The sequence below is a fragment of the Zalophus californianus genome, chromosome X, assembly GCF_009762305.2.
Source record: "Zalophus californianus isolate mZalCal1 chromosome X, mZalCal1.pri.v2, whole genome shotgun sequence".
Taxonomy (NCBI): Eukaryota; Metazoa; Chordata; class Mammalia; order Carnivora; family Otariidae; genus Zalophus; species Zalophus californianus.
In genome coordinates, this window is record NC_045612.1 from 3,942,952 (window position 1) to 3,965,925 (window position 22,974).

At 41.8% G+C, this 22,974-nt stretch overlaps 2 protein-coding genes across 2 annotated transcripts in view; both read right to left on the reverse strand.

Moving 5' to 3' along the window:
- PASD1 (PAS domain containing repressor 1) overlaps positions 1-22,974 on the reverse strand; it is a 190,513-nt gene that overhangs the window by 158,490 nt on the left and 9,049 nt on the right. The gene's annotated exons all lie outside the window — the stretch shown is intronic.
- The window catches only part of VMA21 (vacuolar ATPase assembly factor VMA21), a 39,406-nt gene continuing 22,757 nt past the window's right edge, over positions 6,326-22,974 (reverse strand). The window contains exon 2 of the mRNA XM_027608416.1: positions 6,326-8,267. Coding sequence (XP_027464217.1) covers positions 8,018-8,267 — 250 coding nt within the window. The 3' untranslated portion in view covers positions 6,326-8,017. The remainder of the gene's footprint in view (positions 8,268-22,974) is intronic.

The window sequence follows — 22,974 nt, forward strand, 5'->3', positions numbered from 1 at the left end:
GTTGAAAATCTTCAGATGTTTTGGAAGAGCAAAAGGAGTATTAGGTGTCAAGCTTTTATTCTTTATTTTGTCCTGAGAGTTAGAAGAAGTAGGAGTTCAGTCTGCTGAGCCTGGACCAGGGGTGAGCCTGCTCAACAGACCTCTTCCCAATGACATTGACTACTCAAACTCCACATTTTTCCATTTTCCAAGCTCTAGCCAAACAAAACAAAACAAAACAAAAACAAAAAAAAACCCTCAAGCTCCTCAAAATATCAGCAAGAAGCTGGTCTAGTTGCCCCATAAAGAGCCACTCCTGAGAACCACACTGCTCCATGCCCAAATCAGATCCAAGTCTTCAGGATGACAGCGGCCTTTGGATTTTGTTGTTGTTGTTTGGTCCTTGGTTGCCTCATGGTAAAGCTGAGTACAGAGTACCTAAGGATTGTCTACAGTGCCTCCTGGATCATCACTGCCAATAATCTCATGACAGTTCCTCAAAATTCAATGTCTCTAACTAAATTCATTATCTACACTTCCACACTTACCCACTTCCACATCTGCTTCTATCTCAGTGACTGCTGGTGTTCCTACAACCTCAAGTTAGAAACCTGGGAAGCAGCCTAGATTTTACCACTGATGTTAAGCTTGCTCACCTTGTGCTAAGGCCAGTGCTATGTAGTTTATGTATATTTTGATTACCTAATCCTGTTGATCTTATCTTCTTGATATCACATGAAACTTGTCACTAGTAAGTTCAGCCTTGCACCATCTCTTGTCTGAACACTTGCTGTGACTTCATTCGTTCATTTATTCAACCAATATTTATTGAGGTTTTACCATGTGCTAGTCACTGTGCCGAGGATTCAGTAATAAGCAAAACATATCAAGTCCCTCCTCTCATGGAGCTTACATTCCAGAAGAGACAAGGGTTAAGCCAGTTGTTCAATCCATTCTCACACTACAGCCAGCCTGCTCTTTCTAAAACACATATCTAACCTTTTAGGTCACTACCATGCAACCTTCAGGATAAGGTCCAAACTTGTTAACTTGGCTTCAAGGCTTCACAGGCCTTTCCCAACTTTCTTTTTCAAAGTCAAATTCCAGTTTCCCTCCCTAAGACAGATGGGGACACACATATACACACTTACATCCCTTCCTTCTGCTTCCAACATCCTATCAACCAGCCAGACTTGACTGAAACCATGCTCTCCTAACAGCTCATGCACAACCACACCTGCATGGCTTCAGAGTTTCTCTTGGAAAACCAGTCCTTGGGGGCTCTCCCCATCCCAAAGGCTGGTGTCCCAAGAAACCAGATTGCCCATAATGGGGCTGAATGTTGGAAGAAAGCCTTGGCACCCCCACTTCCTCTGCCTGTAAAGGCTTCCCCCCTGTACCTGGCTAACTCTTACTTATCCTTCAGAACCCTTGGATGGTTCCTTCTCATGCAGGCCTTCAAGGTACCCCCTTCCTGAATTTCCCCTGCAGCTCCCTCCTGGATGAGGTACCCATCCTTTGTGTGTCCCAGAAAACATTGTACTACATATAGTAGATGTCAAAAAACAAATTTTAAAGTTCATATAGATAGATAAAGGAACTAGAAGAGCCAAAAAATTTTAGAGAAAAAGAACAAAGTCATAAGACTGACATTATTTGACTTCAAGGGCCCATAGAACACACACACACACATTATAATCATATAGAATATATTTTGTGACCAAAATGAAATCAAACTGGATGTTAATAACAGAAAGATAATAAGGAATTCTATGAACGCATAGAAGCTAACTAACACACTTCTAAATAATGCATGGCTCAAAGAGGAAGTTTCAGGGAAATAAAAAAAAAAAATACATTGCACTGAATGAAAATGAAAATACAACATACCAAAATGTGTGGGACACAGCTGAAGCAGTGCCAAAAGTGAAATTTATGGCACTAAATGCATAAAAAAGGAAAAGTCTCAAATAAATAATCTAAGCTCACACCTTAAGAACCTAGAAATAGAAGAGCAAAATAAGCCCCGAGGAAGCAGAAGGAAGGAAATAATAAAGATAAGAGCAGAAATTGACAAAATTGAAAACAGAAAAAAAAATTTTAACCAATGAAAGAAGGAACTGGTTCTTTAAAGATCAATAAAATTGACAAACTTCTAGCAAGACTGACAAAAAATATATATAGACACAAAACACAACTGACCAATATCAGAAATGAAACCGGGGATATCATAACAGACCCAGGAGACATCAAAATGATAATAAGGTCATACAGACAACTCTACACACATACATTTGGTAATTTAGACCCAAATGGACCAGTTCTTTGAAAAACATTAAAAAAACTATAACTCATTCAATATGGAACATATAATTTGAATAATCCTATAACTATCAAATAAATCCATAATTCAAAATCTCCCAAGAAAGAAATGTCCAGGCCCATATAGCTTTCCTAGAAAGTCTTACCAAACATTTAAGGGAGAATTAACATAAATTCTACACAATCTCTTCCAGTAAATAGAAGAGGATAAACACTTTGTGATTAGCTTTATGAAGTTGGTGTTACCATGATACCAACATCAAACAAAAACATTATAAGGAAAGAAAACTATAGACCAATATCCTTCATGAGCAAACACAAAAGCAAAATAATAGCAAAATAATAGCAGATTGAATCCAGAAAATATATTATAAAGAATAATACAGTATAGCTAAGTGGGAAGACAGTGAACCTATAAAGGAGACATGGAAGAAGAGAAAGAAAGAGAGAAGAAAAACAAAGAACACCATGTCTTATAAGCCAAGGTTAAAACCCTCGGGTGAGGAGGTATTAGTCAAGTTCATTAACTGTTGTAGAGAAGCCAAGCAAGATGAGAAAAGAAATATTGCTTAGTGACAAGGATGTCACTGACGGCTTTGGTAAGAGCAGTAGAGGAGAGGTGTTGGAGACCGAAGCCAGATTACAGTGGGAGGGGAGTGAGTGAAAGGTGAGAAAGTTAGGGCATTGTTATAGGCAACTCCTTCCATAAGAATGGCTGTGAGAGTACGAGAGAGACAGTTTGTTAGCTTGAGAAGCAGCCAATATAGGATATGGGGAAAGATTTCTAACACAGGAAGATTTTTGGATACATTTAATTGCTGGGACAAAAGAGAGAGCCCAGAAGATGTCATTCCCATAGATGACAGGGAGTAATTGATGAAGAGACAGATCCCCAAGAAGGAAAAAGAAATGGATCCACTGCACAAGGTGGCAGTGGAGTGGAGTGGAGAGGCTGGCCTTCGCCTATTCCCCTACCATAAGAAAGAACAATATAGATTTGAGTCCTGGACTATCTTGTGACTTTGGGCAAGACATAGCACTTCTTTAAACTTCAGCCTCTCCACCTGTAAAGTGCTACTAAATAGATCTAACTTCTGTTTTTCTTTCCTTCAGTCCTACTGGATTAAGATCCTATCTCACATACAAAGCCCACCTGAACTCTGTCCTTTGACATCAATTGATGTGATGTGGTGGTTAAAGAGCCACCAACAGTATGACCTTGGAAAAGCCACTTAACCTCTCAAAGCTGTAGTTTCCACATTTGTAAAGTGGGGATGATATTACCTCTTACCTCACAAGGTTACTTGAGGATTAAAGGGAGTATGACACGTAAAGTGCTTAGCATAGCAGCTGACTTTTTTAAGTGTTTAATAAATTGCAAGTATAGCCTACAGGGGAGAAAATAACTTGAGAGCAAGATTTGCGTTTTGCTCATCTCAGTATATCTCACAAGACTTGTTACGGAGTTGGCACTCAGAAGATATTGCTAAATTGAACTGCATTTCCTAGAGCTGAAAGACACTGAGACAGGTAGGGATTGTTCTAGGTCACATAGTGGGTCCACTGTCTCCCAGTCTAGGGAGGGCTCTTTCTAGTACATTATACAGTGGAAGGTGGCATGAACACACATTTCTAAGAATACAACTATTGTATAGGGCAACAAACTGTAAGTAAAGGCCCAGCTAGTAGATGGAATAGAAAAAGACCTTTAGTTGCGTTTGCCAGCAGAACCTCACAGCCAGGTCACTCCCACCTGCTATTATGATGTAGTAGCTTTGAAGCTTCCCCTCTTAGTTCTGATTCATCTCACAATTCTCTACGGCTTCAGGCTAATTTAATTGTTAGAATTAGCCCCTTGAAGATTTGAGACTCACAATGATCAAGTTAAATTTATACGGCATGATCAGTGTTTAATTTGATATTGTTGCAAAATCCTTGTTAATTATAATGTTGGTATCATTACAAAATGATGATTCACTTGTTATATATCTCAGAGGAAATTAAGGCAAGGCATATTGGGACCTGGTGCCAGCTAAAGCCCTGAAAAGGTTAAAAACCCAAGGAAGCCCACACCAATATGCTCAACGGACTTTTGACAACTGTGCAAAATAAATCCAGTGGAGGGAGGACGGCCTTTTCAATGAATGGTGTTGGAGCAATTGGACATTCAGAGGCCAAAAAAAGTGAACATAGACCAAAGCCTCACACCTTATACAAAAATGAACTCAAAATGGATCATGGATTTAAATGTAAAACATAAAACTATAAAGGTTTTAGGGGGAAAAAAAGGACAAAATCTTTGTGATTCAGGACTAGGCAAAGAGTTCTTAGACTTGACACCAGAAGGATGATCTGTAAAAGGAAAAATCAATAAACTGGACCTGGCAAAAATGTAAAATTTTTGCTCTTCAAAAGTCCACGTGGAGAATGAAAAGATTAGCTGCAGACTGGAAGAAAATATTTGCAAAGCACATATCTAACAAAGGACTTGTATGTGGCATATATGACGTGCTCTCAAATTTCAACAGTAGAAAATAACAAGCCAATTAGAAAATGGGCAAGAGATGTGAAGATATATTTCACCAAAGAGGGTATGCAGATTGCAAAAAGCACATGAAAAGATGCTCAACATCATTAGCCATCAAGGAATGCAAATTACAACCACAATGAGATATCACTACACACTTATCCAAATCACTAGAATAAAAATAGTGACACCTTCAAACACTCGGGAGGATGTGGAGAAACTGGATCACTCACACTTTGCTGGCAGGAATGTACAATAGTACAGCCACTCCGGAAAACCGTTTGGTAGTTTCTTATCAAACTAAACACGCAACTTCCATACACCCCAGCAACTGCACTCTTGCACATTTATTCCAGAGACTTTAAAACTTGTGTTCATACAACACCTTAGGCATGAATGTTTATAAAAGCTTTATTTGTAATAGTCCCAAACTGGAAACAACTGAAGTGTCCTCCAGTGTGTGAATAAAGAAACTGAGGTTAGCAGTCATAATGTGGGATTCCACTGACCACTAACCAGGAACGAACTAATGATACACAGGACAGCCTGCATACTGTATGATTCCATTTATGTAACATTCTTGAAATGACAATATTACAGAGATGAAGAGCAGATTAGGGGTTGCAAGGGGTTAGAGATGGGACCACATTTCTCCAGGCCAGACCTCTCCTGTGAATGCCAGATATTCCCTTCAGTAATTTGTTGGCTTTGCTTCTGTTTTTATGAACTTTTGATACCTGAAGTGGTACTTAGTAAAATTTTATTGTGCACATATGAAAAAGACAGTTTGCAAACCAGGAGCACTCAAAACAAAACATGGAATGAGGATCTGGAGCATACTGTTCAAAGGCGGGTTATATAGTGAGAACACCACTAAATCACTGGAGAGCTGGTGAGGCTAGAAAGGGTAGAGATTTAGAAGATTGAGTTAAAAGATTAGGCTACTGATATGGGACTGAAGGGAAAGTCATGGAGGACGGGAACTGAGGGAGGAGTTGCAGTTTTGGCCAATCAATGGGTGCCACTCCCTGAGATGCCAGGTAGCGAAGAGGAAACAAATTTCAGTGGGATAAGATGATTGTGGTTTTCACTTTCTCACTTGCCTGTACAGGATGAGTTTGAGGAGTCTGGGGGCCAACTGAGTGGAGGTGTCCAAGAGGCATGTGGCTCTAAGATCTGGCATTCACAGGAAAGAGAAAAGAGGACTGACCCGTTGAGGACGTAACAACTTAGGAAACACAGAATTGGGTAATTTCTTGTTCAATGTTCATCTTGCTGCTTCCCTGTAACAGTTCTTTGAAATAATAATAATAAAAAAAAAGCAAAAACCTTTATGAAAAAAATGCCAGAAACCATGAGAGACGATGGACTCTGAGAAACACACTGAGGGTTCTAGAGGGGAGGAGGCTGGGGGGATGGGCTAGCCCGGTGATGGGCGTTAAGGAGGGCACGTTCTGCGTGGAGCACCGGGTGTTATACGCAAACAATGCATCATGGAACCCTACATCCAAAACTAATGATGTGATGTATGGTGATTAACATAACACTAAAAACATTTTAAAAAAATTAAAAATAAAAAGAAAATGCCAGGATCTCAGTAGAAAATCAATGCATTTGATTTAATTTCCAATACAACATCTTTGCTACCACAGCTGCTATACGTTTTGCACAAATTCAGGCGGTGGAACTTACTGCAGAGAAATTAAACCAAAAAGGATTTGTTGAGGAAGACAGTGTACTTTGATGAAATGAAGTTTGTTCCCTAAACCACTTTGAACAGCCCTTCATCTCATTTTTCAGGATCAATCTTTTTAGACAAAAACCTATTTTGGTCAAGTCTTTAGACACTGGATTAGACAAGGCTCCTTAACTGATGGGGCTGGAGAGAATAATCAGACAGCAATTTCCTTGGTCCTAGTGGAAAAATCGTGATGAGCTGAGTAGAGGCACTTTGACCAACTACATACACAGCATAAATTTATGTCTAAGCTGCTGATGACAGTACGTATTTCCCATAATAGGTCCTCTAACTATATGAGATAATGAACTGAGGGGAGGTGAGAGGCTGTTGATGGACTTACAAAAACCTTAGCGATGGCAAAGTGATACTGATTAGAGGGCGTTGAGAGGCCATATGACTAAGCCTAGTACCTCAGCACTGAAGTTTACTTTCCTTTTAAGCGACAAGAACGCATTAAGAAGGGCTGTGTAAATCAGAAAAGTTTCCCTTTCCCAGGTAGGCTCTGGTGATGAGTCCTTGAGGCGAGGACACTTGATGCAGTCCCTGTTCCAGGAAAGGTACTTAAAGCCTTCTGATAAAGAAACCCTTCATCACCAGCCTTCTCTCTCCTTCCGCTTCCAGAACCTGCCTGTTAGGAAGACAGGAGTGACCACTGAGACAGTGGCTCTCTCCCTGGAGCCTCTGACGCCTGCTGTGGGAAGTGAGGCGAAAGGAATTCTCGGGGGGACCTAAGTAACTAGGAACGGCCATATGTCACACTGTCAGCTCCCAGTGAAGGAAATCCTGGGGAAAATCTGCTTTATCTGCTGTATTAATTTTCTAGAGCTGTTGTAAAGATTAAAAAGTACCAACAAACTGGATGGTTTCAATAGCAGATTTTTTTTTTTTTTTTTGGTCTCAGTCTGGAGGCTAAAAGTCCCAGATCCAGGTCTCAGCAGGGTTGGTTCCTTCTGAGGACCGTGGGGGAAGGATATATTCCAGGTTTCTCTCCATGGCTTGCAGACGGCCATCTTCTCTCTGTGTCTTCACGTGGTGCTGTTCTCCCTGTATGCATGTCTGTGTCTGTGTCCAATTTTCCCCTTTTATTAGATTAGGGCCCACACTAATGACTTCATTTTAACTTGATTACCTCTATAAAAACACTATCTCCAAATAAAGTCACATTCTGAGGTTTGGATTTCAACATATCATTTTTGGTGGCGGGGGGGGCGGAGAGAGGCAGACACAATTCAACCTGCAGCACCTGTCAAACATGTAATCTGGCCCAGGGAAAGCACCGTTCCTACACTGTGGGACCTACTGCTGGTAAGAGACTTGGAGGCTTGGACCAGTACACTGAGGGCTACAGGGGCCCCAAGAGACCACGCAGTCCCATAAGGGACTGGTCCAAATTCACAAGTCAGTGGCTCAGTTGAGGCCACAACCCAGTTCTCAGGAAGAGCCAGAGCCTAAGGCAGAAGCCATGGGGAAGATAGCATAAGGAGTATCCTTTCCCAAGGATTAACCCGCAGAGCAAGAGCCCCTCCCCGAGGGCTTCCTCTGACGGTGAGTGAGTGGTACTCCTGGCCACATTTCTCCTTCCCTTGTTGTCTGTCCTCCTTCTGGCCCTCAGCCATTCCTGGTGTCCGAGGCCTGACAGTGAGTTCAACTGACACAGGTTCTCTCACCCATCCAAGTACTTTTAAATCCATTTCAAAACTGAAAGAGAGAAGACAGAAGGAGGAAATAGAAGTGACTCAGCTCATTACAAAATGTGACTGAAAATTATAGTAACTTGAACATACACTGAGCTTCCTCTTTTAATAATAAAACAAAGATCAAATTTATTGCTTAAACTTCATGAAGTTTTCTCTTACTGAGGTCTGCACATTAGTCTCTTTTTAAATTGTGGTGAAATACACATGACATAAAAGTTACCATCTTAACCATTTTTCAATGTGACATTCAACATTTTCATGAACTGCAACAGAATACTGATATTTATCTTTTTAATATTTGTTTTGAATCAGCCTCTATCTTATGAAACATTAGTGATGATAATAGTTGGTGCCTTTTATACTTTGTGGAAATATGCACACCCACAGCAAGCTACTGATGCTCTCAATATCAATAAACATTAACTTATCTGTTTATGCATTTGTTGAAAATGACAATATTTCAAAGTCACACTTTACTGCACCCCATCAGATTAGAAGGATTGTAAATAGCTGTGTTTTGAAATATATGAGAAGAGAAGCATATCAAATATCAAGAAGAGTATTCTTCAAAATAGTAATATCCCCTTTAGTCACTGCTTAACCTTCAAAGATATAGCTGAATTTTCTACGAATTGTATTTTTCATGCATCTCTTCCTTGATGACATAACACAATGCAGTATATGCCGTGGATATTTTCTAGTCATTTGGGTTTGTTCAAGTATTTACGTACATTCGCATTGTTGTGCAGCCATCACCCCCAGCCATCTCCAGAACTTTTTTAACTTCCTAAACTGAAACTCTGCCCCACTGGACAATAATTCCTCCCTCTCCCTCCCCAGCCCCTGGCAATCACCATCCTACTTTCTGTCTCTGTGAATCTGACTGCTCCAGGCAACACATCTAAGTGGAATCACACAGTCTTTGTCCTTTTGTGACTGCCTTATTTCACTGAGCATAATGTCCTCAATGTTTATCCACGATGTAGCAGATGTCAGAATGTCCACGTTTTACTTTTTTTAATATAAGGTCTAGCTTTAAAAACGTGGCCACTGGATTATTTTTAGGTGGGGAGGCCACTCAGACCAAGTGTAACTCTAACTAGAAAGTCGTGTTGGGAAGTGAATTTTGGGCTCAATGAGCAAGGCCTGGAGACAAGGATAAAGAAGAACAGAGAAGTGGCAAGCTCAGAGGCTTCCCTCCCATCACACTTGCATCTGTCCAGGGCACTAGCCCAAACTTGCAGGGCAGAGTCTTTGGCCAGCAGCCTTATGTATTCAATCCAACTCAACACATATGTATTGAGTGCTGATACACAAAGCACCACAGCCTATGCAGAGAGAACTTTGGTGGCTTAGAGCACGCCAGTGCAATGAGCTAACCTACAGAAGGCAGGAAAGCAAGGGGAGGGCACCAAAGATATCCACCCATTTGGCCTTTACTCCTTGTGTACATGTGACTTCCTCTCCGCACTCCCTGGCACTGCACCTCAGGAAACTGCCACCAACCATCTTCGGCTGCTGCAAAGCCAAGTGTAGGAGACTGACTGATTGAGGTCCCATTTGTTCACCCCCTGCCTCATTCCAAAAAGGATTTAAGGGGGCTGATGCAGGTCACTGAACCTTTAAGTTCTCTATACCACAGCTTCCTACCCGGTGTGCTACGAATTAGTCACAGGCTTGCATGCATAGTGATCCCCTCAGCTGTTCCATCGGCTGGCAGAGCCTGGGGCAGGAGATCAACCTGTGGGCAGGACATTTGAAGCTGTGAACAGCCTTCTTTGCCCAACTCCAATGTACCATAAAATATTATCATTTTCTAAGAAGGTCTTTCTGTGAAAAATAATTGGGAAACTCTGAACTATGAGTTGTCTTTGCTTCCTCTGAGTGTGTCAACCTTATCTATTCCTACCTCATCTGTGCAGTCTCCTTTGTCATTTCCAGCCCAGGACTCAAGGCACACTGATTTCCCCTTCTTCAGGGTTGAGATGAAAAGATACCCATTAACTGCCTTATTCTGAATGTCAGTACTATACCATGCACAGGAGCTAAACAAGAGAAGGGAAATAACCAACACTTACTCAGTGCACACTAAGTGCAGGGACTCACATCATCCTCACCACAGTGGCCACAATTATTAACCCCAACTGACAGATGAGAAAACCGAGGCTCAGGAAAGTTGGAATAATTACCCAAGTTTATGGCTATGACATGGTAGAGGCAGGATTTGAACTCAAGGCTCTCTTGCTCCAGAGCCTATACTCTCTTTGTCTCAAACTTGACTGCAGACCTAGTCATGCCTTCTGGTTCACGGCCTCCTACCACACCAAGCATGACTTCCACTTTGACACCCACACATTGTCAAAAAGTGCTAGGGCACATAGGAGGCACTTCCAGAAAAGTTCTTAAACTTGTCTGTATAGTTGATCCTTGAACAACATGGGGGTTAGGGGCTTCGATCCCCCGTACAGTTGAAAATCTGAGTATTACTTTTTACTCCCCCAAAACGTAACTATTAATGGTTGCTGTTGACTGGCAGCCTTGCCAATAACATAAACAGTCAATTAACACATACTTTATATATTATGTGTATTCTATAATGTATTCTTACAGTAAGGTAAGCTAGAGAAAAGAAAATGCTATTAAGAAAGTTGTAAGGAAGATAAAGTACATTTATAGTACTGTCCTGTGTTTATTGGAAAATCACACATAAACGTGGACCCATGTTGTTCTAGGGTCACCTGTCCTTGCACATGTCTGACTCTTTCCTCGGGTGTGAAGTGCACTGTACTGCTTTGCAGCACGACACCATCCAAATTCTACAGCAGCCCAGGCTTCTCACTAACATGTGTGGATTAATGTGACCTGGTTCAGTCAGGTGTGTAATTTTCTCCCAAAATGCAAGTGGAGTTTCAAAAACTAACACCTGAAAGTTCTATTTGAAAAGCTGAAAGGTAGCACACCATAATTAAATATGTACACACGATTTTAGCCCATTCAGTCTCGTGGATCTACAATCACTTTCAAGTTACTATTATGACTTTATTTTCTGACCCATTTTTGCATAAAGTTTTAGAGCTTTTAAACTTCACATGACAGCAGAACACACAGATATAGCCCTATGTTCTACCAGCACTAGAAATAATGTATTGATGTCAAAATACCAACTTGGCAGAAATCAACTTACAAGCCTTAAATCAAAACCTCTCATAGAGCATATTGTAGATGATTAGAGTACTTACCCTCTAAAATAAATACTTCAACTCCATGTGAAATTAGAAAACAGTGAACCCATCTTCAAGATCATTGAAATTCAGAAAATCCTTCACAGAATACTTTACTGAGTCCCCAAAACACAATTGCTGGAGCCTTCATCACAACTGCCAATCAACACTGCTCAAAAGAAGGCAGGATGGGGCTGTGTGGTCTGGGTGATGTGCACAAGGTGATTTCTCTTAGTCACTCCCCAATCCACAAAATGAGGGGTCACTGGAGTAGTTGATCCTAGATTCTATCAGTCTAAAATTGCCACTGTTTTTTTTTTATTAGGTTCAAGAATATTGTAATCAAGACAAGTGGCCCTCTGATTTTTGTGTTCATAGCCTATATTTGATTATTACAGTTTTCTGTGGCACATCCTAAGGGATTAAGACTCAAAACAATACCAAACAAGCAAGCAAAAATTACAACACACCTCAGTATAACAATGTCTGTCTCTGTACCCAAAACCAGTCAACACCGAAAGAACAAATGATCCAATCAAGAAACGGGCAGAAGACATGAACAGACATTTTTCCAAAGAAGACATCCAAATGGCCAACAGACACATCAAAAAGTGCTCAACATCGCTCGGCATCAGGGAAATCCAAATCAAAACCTCAATGAGATACCACCTCACACCCGTCAGAATGGCTAAAATTAACAAGTCAGGAAACGACAGATGTTGGCGGGGATGCGGAGAAAGGGGAAGCCTCCTACACTGTTGGTGGGAATGCAAGCTGGTGCAACCACTCTGGAAAACAGTATGGAGGTTCCTCAAACAGTTGAAAATAGAGCTACCCTACGATCCAGCAATTGCACTACTGGGTATTTACCCCAAAGATACAAATGTAGGGATCCGAAGGGGTACGTGCCCCCCGATGTTTATAGCAGCAATGTCCACAATAGCCAAACTGTGGAAAGAGCCAAGATGTCCATCGACAGATGAATGGATAAAGAAGATGTGGTATATATACACAATGGAATATTATGCAGCCATCAAAAGGAATGAGATCTTGCCATTTGCAACGACATGGATGGAACTGGAGGGTGTTATGCTGTTAGCAAGATCTCATTCCTTTTGATGGCTACATAATGGGTGTTATGCTGAGTGAAATAAGTCAATCAGAGAAAGACATGTATCCTATGACCTCACTGATATGAGGAATTCTTAATCTCAGGAAACAAACTGAGGGTTGCTGGAGTGGTGGGGGGTGGGAGGGATGGGGTGGCTGGGTGATGGACATTGGGGAGGGTATGAGCTATGGTCAGCACTGTGAATTGTGCAAGGCTGTTGAATCACAGATCTGTACTTCTGAAACAAATAATGCAATATATGTTAGGAAAAAAAAAGAAGATAGCAGGAGGGGAAGAATGAAGGGGAGCAAGTCGGAGGGGGAGATGAACCATGAGAGACGATGGACTCTGAAAAACAAACTGAGGGTTCTAGAGGGGAGGGGGGTGGGGGGATGGGTTAGCCTGGTGATGGGTATTAAAGAGGGCACATTCTGCAGGGAGCACTGGGTGTTATGCACAAACAATGAATCATGGAACACTACATCAATAACTAATGATGGAATGTATGGTGATTAACATAACAATAAAAAATTTTTTAAAAAGATTATGCAGGACTTTAGGGTTTACTCTATGTAAGAGTTTTGGGCAGAAGAGTAACATGATCTAAGTTTTACTCTTAGAACATCAATTTAGCAACTGTACAAAGAATATATCAAATGGGACAAGGGCAGAAGCAGAGAAAGCAGGCAGGAGTCGACTGTAGTGATTCCAGCAAGAGATGATGATAATGACAATGACAAGGATGAGTAGGACTGGGGTGGAAGCCATGATGATAGTGAGAAGTGGCCATGTTTAGAAGGAAATATGGACAGAGTTTGTTGATGAATTAGATTTAGGGTAGGAGAAAGCAATATCAAGTTAAGGCTATGCAAAGTTCACAGTTGGGTGTACAAGTCTGGGGTTCAAGGGAGAGGCACAGGCTGGAAATGTAAATCTGGAAGGAGCACACACATGGTTTTTAAGGCCATGATTTTGAGCAAGATCAGAAAGGCAATGAGTGGAGAGGAGGGAAGTGAGGATGAGGAAGAAGCCTTATGGCCCTCTAACCTTAAGAGTAGATGAGGAGAAACTGTCAAAGGAGAGGAAGCAGCAGCAGCCACTGTAGTAAGAGGAAAGCCAAAAGACTCCGGAGCCCCAGAAGCCGAGGAAGAAAATGCAACGTGCTTATTTCAAAGATCTGTCTGATATACACCACCATAACAGAGCATGTGACTGAATTATAGGAAAAAAATCTTTCACAATGAACAAAAATGTGGTAGTGCTACTACTGATCCACATGTTCTAAGCAAAACAACTGTCCTGACCAACTACAACACTGCCTGCCATGATCCAAACCAGTGCTACTGTTGCCCCTAGCTCTTTCTCACCACTGAGTGCTCATGGAAGCGCTAGAGCTGAAAAGTTGAGCAGGGATCTTAGATCTCAGCCATAACTAGGCCCAAACTTCAGCTCTGCCACAGACCGGCTATGTGACCTTGGACATGCTGCTTGACTTCTTCTCTGACCCTTAAGTTTCATTTTTAAAAGGAGGCTATAATTCCCAAGGTATTGGAAGAGTAAAAATTAGCATCTATGCACATATCACTTGGCACAGAGTTAAAGCTCACAGTGTCTAATCTTATTAATCTTGCAAAAAATAACATTTAGTCTATTCTCTGAGAAATCCATCATGCCGTCTTTATATTACCAAAGCTCAGAGAAAAATAAATCCTTGAATTCTAAGATACATGGAATCTCCCTCTTCCATTGCCCAGCCACTGCTGTTTCTCACTCATCTCTCCCCACCTCCCAGCCCAGCTGCATGCCGTCCATGTTGGTCTCTCTCCTTCTAGCCCTAACCCCAGCTGGATGCAGAGGAACGGCCACTTTTAGCCCTGATCCCAGTGGCTCTTGAAACATCCTTGGACACTTATGTGAAGCCACACACTCTGGTTCTCATCCCTCTTGGTCGTCTTCCTGGACTCCTCTTCCTCTACCTGCCCTGTAAAGCCTGGGCTCAGAGGCTGTCCTGGATCCTCCTCTCCCATAAGCTACGAAGTCACCCTGGGCAGCTCATGAATACCCAAGCTTTACCTCTCCACTGTGGTACATGCTCTTCTTTCCGAAGTCTACTACACTGTAGGCTTACCCTGTCTCCTGAGCTCCAGACCCACCAACTACCAAGTGGGCATCTTCCCACCCCCTCAATATCCTGGCAAGCACCTCCAGTTTAGTGAAGGTCTCAAGCAGGCTTCTCTCCCCAGTCCCCGCAAAACACCTGCTTCTCCCCTAGTCATCACCATTTCAGCTACCTGCACCAGAAACCCGACGTCCTCCCTTCCCTCACTCTCACAGTGCAGTCAGGCTGGCAACAAACCCTGTTAGCATCACCTTCAAAATATATATATATATATATTGTGATATCCATGCCTCTCTGTCCCCTTTAGGATAGTGGTCAGCTGCTCGGTGTATCATAGAGTTGTCTCTGAATCATGGGAGTACTGGTGATTTTAACTTTTCCTTTTCATTTGTTGCTGTTTTCTAAGATTTCCTCCACAAATATCTCCTAACTAGCTCTCTAAATCCTCGCTATTCAGAGTGTGGTCCCTGTATCAACAGCAGCAGCATCACCTAGGAATTTCCGGCCTGACCCTAGGCCTACTGAATTGGCCTTTTAAAGCAGATTTCCACGTGACTGTCATGAACACTTAGTTTGAGAAGTACTGGTCTAACTTCCTAACACTCCAGTCTCCCTCATTATTCTCATCTACCTCCTGCAACTTCCCCACATGTCCCATGATGCTCCTCTGCCTGCCATCTCATGGCCTCTCCCCACCATCCAATCTTGCCTTGTGCCCTTGTACTCACTTCAGGAAAATAAACACTAAGGGGAAACATTGGGTTTATGACAGGCAAAAAATATTCTTAATATAATAGATCTTAAATAGAAAAAACCCAACAACCTAAACATACAATTCGAAAAATGTAAGAGAAGGAAAATAAAATGGTCAATAGGATTTTGAAAAAATAAACCTCATTAAAAAAATCAAAGAAATTTAAAAAAAATAGAGCAAAAGTGATATATACTGCATTAGCTATCTATCGCTGCATAACAAATTGCTCCCAAACTAACCAGTTTACAGAAACAATAATTATCATCTCACAGTTTTCGTGGGTCGGGAATTTAGGAGTGGTTCACCTGGGTGTTTCTGGCTCAGGGTCTCTTTGTCAAGATGTCTGCAGGGACTACAGTCATCTTAAGGCTTATGAGACTGGAGGACCTGCTTCCAAGTTGATTCACTCACATGGCTGGCAAGTTGGTGCTGGCGGTTGGCAGGAGGCCTCAGTTCTATACCATATGGACCCCCATAGTACTGCTTGAGTGGCCTCATGACAGTGTTGGCTTCCCCCAGAATAAGTAACCCAAGAGAGCAAGGCAGAGTGGCAATGTTGTGACCTAGTCTCAGAAGTACATACCTTATATATACAGTGGAATATCATGCAGCTTTCAAGAGCAAGGAAATCCTGCCACTTCTAACAACATGGATGAATCTGGAGGACATTATACCAAGTGAAATAATACAGACACAGAAAGACAAGTACCGCATGATCTCACTTATACGTAGAATTTAAAATAGTTAAATTTAGGGATGCCTGGGTGGCTCAGTCGGGTAAGCGTCTGCCTTCGGCTCAGGTCATGATCCCAGGGTCCTGGGATCGAGTCCCACATCAGGCTCCCTGCTCAGTGGGGAATCTGCTTCTCCCTCTCCCTCTGCCTGCCACTCTGCCTACGTGTGCGTGCTCAAATAAATAAATATAATCTTAAAAATAAAATAAAATAAAATAGTTAAATTTATAGACGCAGACAGTAGAATGGTGGCTGCCAGGGGATGGGGGTTGGGTTGGGAGAAACGAGGAGGTGACAGTCAAAGGATATAAAATTTCAGTTATGCAAGATGAACAGTTCTGGAGAACTAACACACAGCAGTGTGACTACAATTAACAATACTTCATTGTATATTTGGAATTTGCTAAGAGGGTAGATCTTAAGTGACTCCCCCCACAGACACATGTGCGTGCAAGCATGCACACACATGCACATACCCACATACGTGCACACACTATGTAAAGTGATGGAAGTGCTAATCAGCTTGATTTTGGTGATCACACAATGATATACACAATGTGTACATATATCAAAGCATCAAATTGTACACCTTAAATACATGCAATTTTTATTTGTTAATTATGCCTCAATACAGCTACAAAAAAGGAAAAAGAAAAATATCTCAAAATTTTATTTAACTTTTTAAAAAGAAGTAGATACCTGTCACTTCTGCAATATCCCCTTGGTCTTACAGGATAGCCCTATTTCTTATGAGAGGGGGACCACACAAAGGTGTGAATGAGTATCAGGCAGCAAGGATCACTGGGGCTGTCTTGGACGCTGGTTGGTATGTAGCCTCAAACGTGCATAACCTCTGACCCAGCGATTTTCATTCTAGGGATCTGTCCTAAGGAAATAATTTATAGATGTATAAAAAATTTAAGTGTAAGGATTTCGTTACAGTTAATAATAGTGAAAATTTTGCAACAACTAAATTCCCATAATAAAGAATTAAGTAAATTAGGGACCCCATGCAATGCAATATTATGGAGAAGAATATTTAGTGACATGAAAAAATATTCATTGTGTATTGTTAGGCTTTTTTTAGAAAAACGAAGTAACAAATCAGCTGCTCACTATCTGAGAACATTTTTAAAGCATTTGTGTATAGACATAGATGACAGAGAGACTGAAAGGATATACTTCAAATATAAGCAGTGCTTACCTCTGGTAGTGGTATTACAGTGATTTTTATTGTTGTTTTTTGGAAGTAGTAATTGTTTCCTACCGCAAATACATATCTTCTCATCACAGGGAAAAAAATGGTATGTTTTCATTTTTATAAAAGACAGCTTGAGCATCCCCTCCTCCCAGAAGCTTCCCCTGGTCCCTGATGGTGCTGTTCTCACCGTCCAGCCTGAGTTAGTTGCTTCCTTTTCACGCACTCAAAGCACCCTGTCCAAGCCTCCTTTGATTCACTCTCTAAATAGTATTGGCCGGCCTGTCTACGCCTCTGTCCTCTCACGCCTCCACTACGTTCAGGGGACATCGTGTCTTACGTGTCTCCACATCCCTGTTGCCACATACAAGGCCTGGCAAATCACATGCACTCAGTGTGATTTGCTAAATGGAAGTGAACACACTGCTCACCTATAGCCAAGTAAACTGGTGTGTACGGGTTGGGCCCCATTCGGACTCTGCGAGGCTTTCCTGGGAGGAGCGAGGGCACCACGGATGGTGTGGGGTGAGTCCGCTGTGCTTCTGGTCCAGACCCTGGCACTTTCCTCTGGAATGGCTCCAGACCTGAGGCGAGGCCATCACACATTATCTATTTAGTGGCTCTTATAGCAAGAGAACTGAACTGGAGGGATGTTATTAATCCTGCTGTTCAGTTTCAAGACGGTAGACTGACCCACAAATTTAACCTGAGCATCAGTTTGATAGCCTTCAGCTCTGTCCCAGGTTTCATCAATTAAATGATGGCAAGCCACCCACATGAGCTGAAGCAGAGATCAACTGAATTTGACTAAAAATGTCTCAGAAACGCACTACAGTTATGAGCAATTTAATCGAGACGACAAGCACTTGGGACAAGAACATATGGCAAAGTTGAGTTATGAATGTTCTTTCCTTACTGACAAAAAATTGGGACATTTTAATCGGGTCTTGAATTATGTTTATATTACCAAAAAGAAAAGTATATTATTAATGAGCAAGGATGTTTCAAGCCTCTCAGCTTCCTTTCTAGAATGTCACTAAATTAATCAAGGACAAAAGGACCACAGATTTTTCATGCCTAAAACTCAGTTCTGACTGGATCCACATTAACATCAGAGCAAGGAAATTTCTTAACAACTGAAATGTGGAGGTGGCTAATGATAGCAATACTCTTTGGTAGCCAGGCAAATTTTCCTCAGGCAAAGGGGCCAAGAAAAAAGGTAGGTGTGAGATTTCCACAGCTCAGTTCAGGCTCCCCACATGGGGTGCATAGGCCTGGCTTGGAGGACTCAGCTCTCCAATGGCTCTGTTTTGCCTAGGTGACCTCAGGCCTGCCTCAGGTCCAGCTCTGAGACTCTGAGCCCTTTATCACCAGAGGAGTGTAGGATGGACTGTTCTTGTTTCCAAACTCCTCAAGGCCAGGAGCTTCCTGGAAAGGTGCTTAGGGGCCGCACATGGGTACAGTGGATGTGAGAGAACATCCCTCAGTCCCCCAGTCCATGTGCATGCACGTACGTGTGCACACGCACACATGCACGCACTTCAACCAGGGCAGCTGTGCTCACAAAAATTTCCCATGATGGCCTTCCATGTTAAATTTCAGTAGGAAAAGATGTTGTTTTTTAAAAAGAAAAAGAATGTTAAGAAACTTCTGGACTCACTGAGTTCTAAGATTCTATGATCTCTTCTGCAGCTTTGTTGGTTCCATACTCAGATAAGAAGTCAGTGAAAATATGGATAGCTACTAAAAATTTGGGTGGCAACTCTTTGGTTTTTAAAGTTTTGATTTTTGGTCTTGTTTGTCTTTGTGTTTTTCGCAATTGCCAATTGCCTCCAAGGCTCCCTTGTACAGGACCGAGACAAATTGCTCAGGTAAATGACAGCCTGACACTTTCATATTTCTGATTCAGTTGATACTAGTCATATTTTTTTCCCCGTTGGGAAGATCCACATTTTCATGACAAGCGCTTCATATTAATTTTAAAAGTGGATTCAGTGATGTCATAATTTCTCATTTTGTTCAGTCCTGAAGCAAATAGTAATTCCCTGTAGAGAAGGGGGATGCATTCCACCAGATAATTACTGTTGTTTGTTATAGAGACAGAAAGAGCGATATCTTCTTTTTTAGCATATTCCCCTAATTCATAATAAGGGAGATTAATAAAAGATTAAGGAATAATGAGGGGATAGTTATTATATTATGAATCATTTTTTTATTTACCGTTTGTAGGTACGTTGGTAAGAAACAATGCTGGACTTTGAAGGATAAGACGGTCTTTCTGGAACTTCTGTAGCTAATCCCCAATATTTGGTAGCAGTTATATACCCTGACTTGGCCTGCGGTGGCAGTGACGTGCACCCCTCGAGTTCACTAGGTGAAGACCAATGCACTGGACTCAGTAGCTGTGTAGAAGAAAATATGTGCAAGGCAAACAGCGAGGTGTTAGCCAGAAGACACAGATGGAGGAGGAAAGATCTGAACACTCTCTTGGGAAGAAATGTTTTCTGTAGGTATAGAAAATGGTGGGTTTCTTTTAGAGTCTGCTTAAGCAGTGACCAATGGGAATTATAAGAGAAAGGTTTCTGCTCATCATCTGAGTGTTGGGCCTAGTAAAGCGTTCTGACTTGGATTTGTCTGTCTCCAGGCCCACGGTTAATAAATGTTGTTAGGAAACAGCTCAGGAGGTCATTGCGTTGTGGATGGAAGAGGGATGAAATAGGTGCAGACTGGAAGGTGGTTCCATTAGAGGCTCATATGTTTAAATTGCAGTTATTTTCTGTGGAATGTAGCCTTTGAGTAGAATCTGTGATTTCACAAAGCAGACCATGCTAACAATGGGAGTGGACTGTTATTTTGTTTGGATGCTTCTTCCAGAATCAGTTTTAAAATATTTTTTTTAAAGATTGTATTTATTTATTTGGCAGAGAGATACAGAGAGAGAACAAGTTGGCAGAGAGGCAAGCAGAGGGAGAGGGAGAAGCAGGGGAGCCCGATGCGGGGCTCGATCCCAGGACCCTGGGATTATGACCTGAGCCGAAGGCAGCTGCTTAACCGACTGAGCCACCCAGGCACCCCAGAATCAGTTTTAAAATAAGCACCCTTAATTAGCAAATAGGAGTAATAATCTAAATAAGGGCACCTTGAATTCAACTGTGCAGTGCACAAAACAACAGGTCTCATCTGGCTGGCCTTTGCCCAAAGCCATACAATGGGCGGGTGTTGTCTCCACTCACTTATGAGGACATAAAGGCACAGAGTGATTATGGGAATTAGCCAAAAGCGTCCCTCAAAACTCACAATATACCTTCCCTAATGTTATTGCTTTTCCAAGAGACACATCTCTTGAGAATGGAAAACATTAAAATGGACCCAAATCACCTTCATCTAGCTTCAGTCCCTGGGCACCATTCACTCCTGTATTTCTGAATATCACGGAGAAATACATCTCTAAGTAGGAGTTTGTAATTGCCTATTGTTTTATAAAACAAATTGAGCAAACTGTGCCACCTCTATAAGCCATCTGTCCACATTCTCTATGGGTCCTCCTTCCCTTTCTATCAGCAAAATTGCTAGCAAATTCACTGGAGTAAGGAACAAAGTATGTCTCAACAAAAAGCAAGAAAATGAACTGGCTGCATCTCAGCTGTTGGCATTAAAATCCAATCTGTGTGTTGGTGGGGGGCCCTTGAGGGTGGTGGGGTAGCTAGGAGGGGAAGAGCAATATATTTCAATGGACATACTTTGCTAGCTTTCTGGAAAATCAAACAAAAAAACCCAAAAAGGCTGTTTGGACAATCTCCCAATGCCCACTGCCACCAGAAGAACCACCAGGTGAAATGCTCACTTGGCCCGTAACTCAAAGAACACAGGTTTGTGGCTAAGCCATAGTGTTCACACAGAATGCAGGCTCCAAGTTCCCTTTAGTTCAAAGCCAGTCTTCGAAGTCCACATAAAGGCATCTCAAATCCTTCCTATTGCAGTTCCTTCCTCCATACTTGGTCATGCACGAGCCCATTCATTCAGCCATTCCTCCTCTTCCCAATCCCTGTAGGTGAGCATTCAGCAAACGTTCATCACATGCCTGTCACGTGCTAAGTGCTATGTTTCCAACTGCTGAAAAGTTCCTAATTATAAAATAAACGTGACTGTCAAAATAAGCATTTACTTCAGGATATGCTCCATCATCAATGCCACAACACACTACTCAAACCTACCCTGTCCCAGTCTCCCATGGTTCAGATGGGCTGTTAAATAAAAACTCCTCTACCCCCACGCCTCCAGCCAAGTGGCCTTCTCTTCTCATATCCATGCATCAAGAAGCTCACTGCCACCCAATCCAGAAGGTACCAATGCTGGGCATCTCAGCGGATCAGAAAGTGTTCCCTCGTATTGGGCCAAACTCTACCTTCCCTGACCCACTTACACAACCCAAGACACGCAGCTGTCAGTTATCAATGCTGCTGTCAATAGGAATTTCTGGTACCAACAAAATATGGCAGCTTTCACCTATGTAACGCCACATCCAGGATAACTGATAACTCATCAAAGAGGTAAGCAAGGGATAGTTCTGTTTGTGTTTGTTTTCCTTGTTCTTTCTTCCTTTTCCTTTCTATATAACTCACATTTAAATTACTTGCTGAAGGAGGAATATAAATGAGACTCAATCAGACCTCATGAGTCACCGTTTCAGTGGGAAACAAAGCAGCCCTGCTTCAAAAGGCAATTTAATTAATTTTGTTATGTGCCGTGGAAATAAGCTTTTAGAGATGATTCAAAACACTTACGTGCGATCATCTAAAAATAAGCAAACAACTCAAATTACTGTCTGGTTTTTTGTTATGAAAATACTAAAAGAATAGGAAGATATTTTAAAATATAAAATGATGTTTGTGTGTAATATTAAAGAGGGAGAAAACAGAGCGGAGTCTTAGCCAGTTGTACGTCAAAGGTAAACAAAAGCAAACATGTCGCCCAGGAAAGACAGGGTCAGTTTTAACAGCTCCTTCTGACCCAGGAAAGGACACACCTTCCATTCCAGCCTTTGGACTTCCCCTCTCTGCATCCCAGTTTTCTCATCTGTAAAATGAGGAGGATTCCTGCCATTCCGATTTCCAGAGTTGAGGGTCAAATGAAAAAGTGGGTATAAAAGCACTTTGTAAACTTGCAACTCTCTTTAATCAGAGTAGAAAAACAACACTTTTGAGTTACAGATCTTTTAAGCAAAAACACTGCTTCTGCTTTATTTTCTCACCTCTTATTACTTGGAAATATGGCAAAACAGCAAAGACATTGAGACTTGACCCTCACCTATACACCAAAACTGTCTGCCCATCTACTGGAATGACAAGACACCTAGTTGTCCAAGCCGGAAACCTTGGAGTCCTGCTTGATTCAACTCTTTCCTCCAACATCCAGTCCATTGGCTCGTCTTTCAAAATATACCCAGAATCCAACCACCTCCACTCCATGCAATGCCCCTGGTCCAAGCTCCTGTCACTTCATGTCTCTCCCAAATGGTGGCACTGCTAAGTGGTCTCCCCTCTTGCCCCTTCCAATCCAACGTTTTCATTT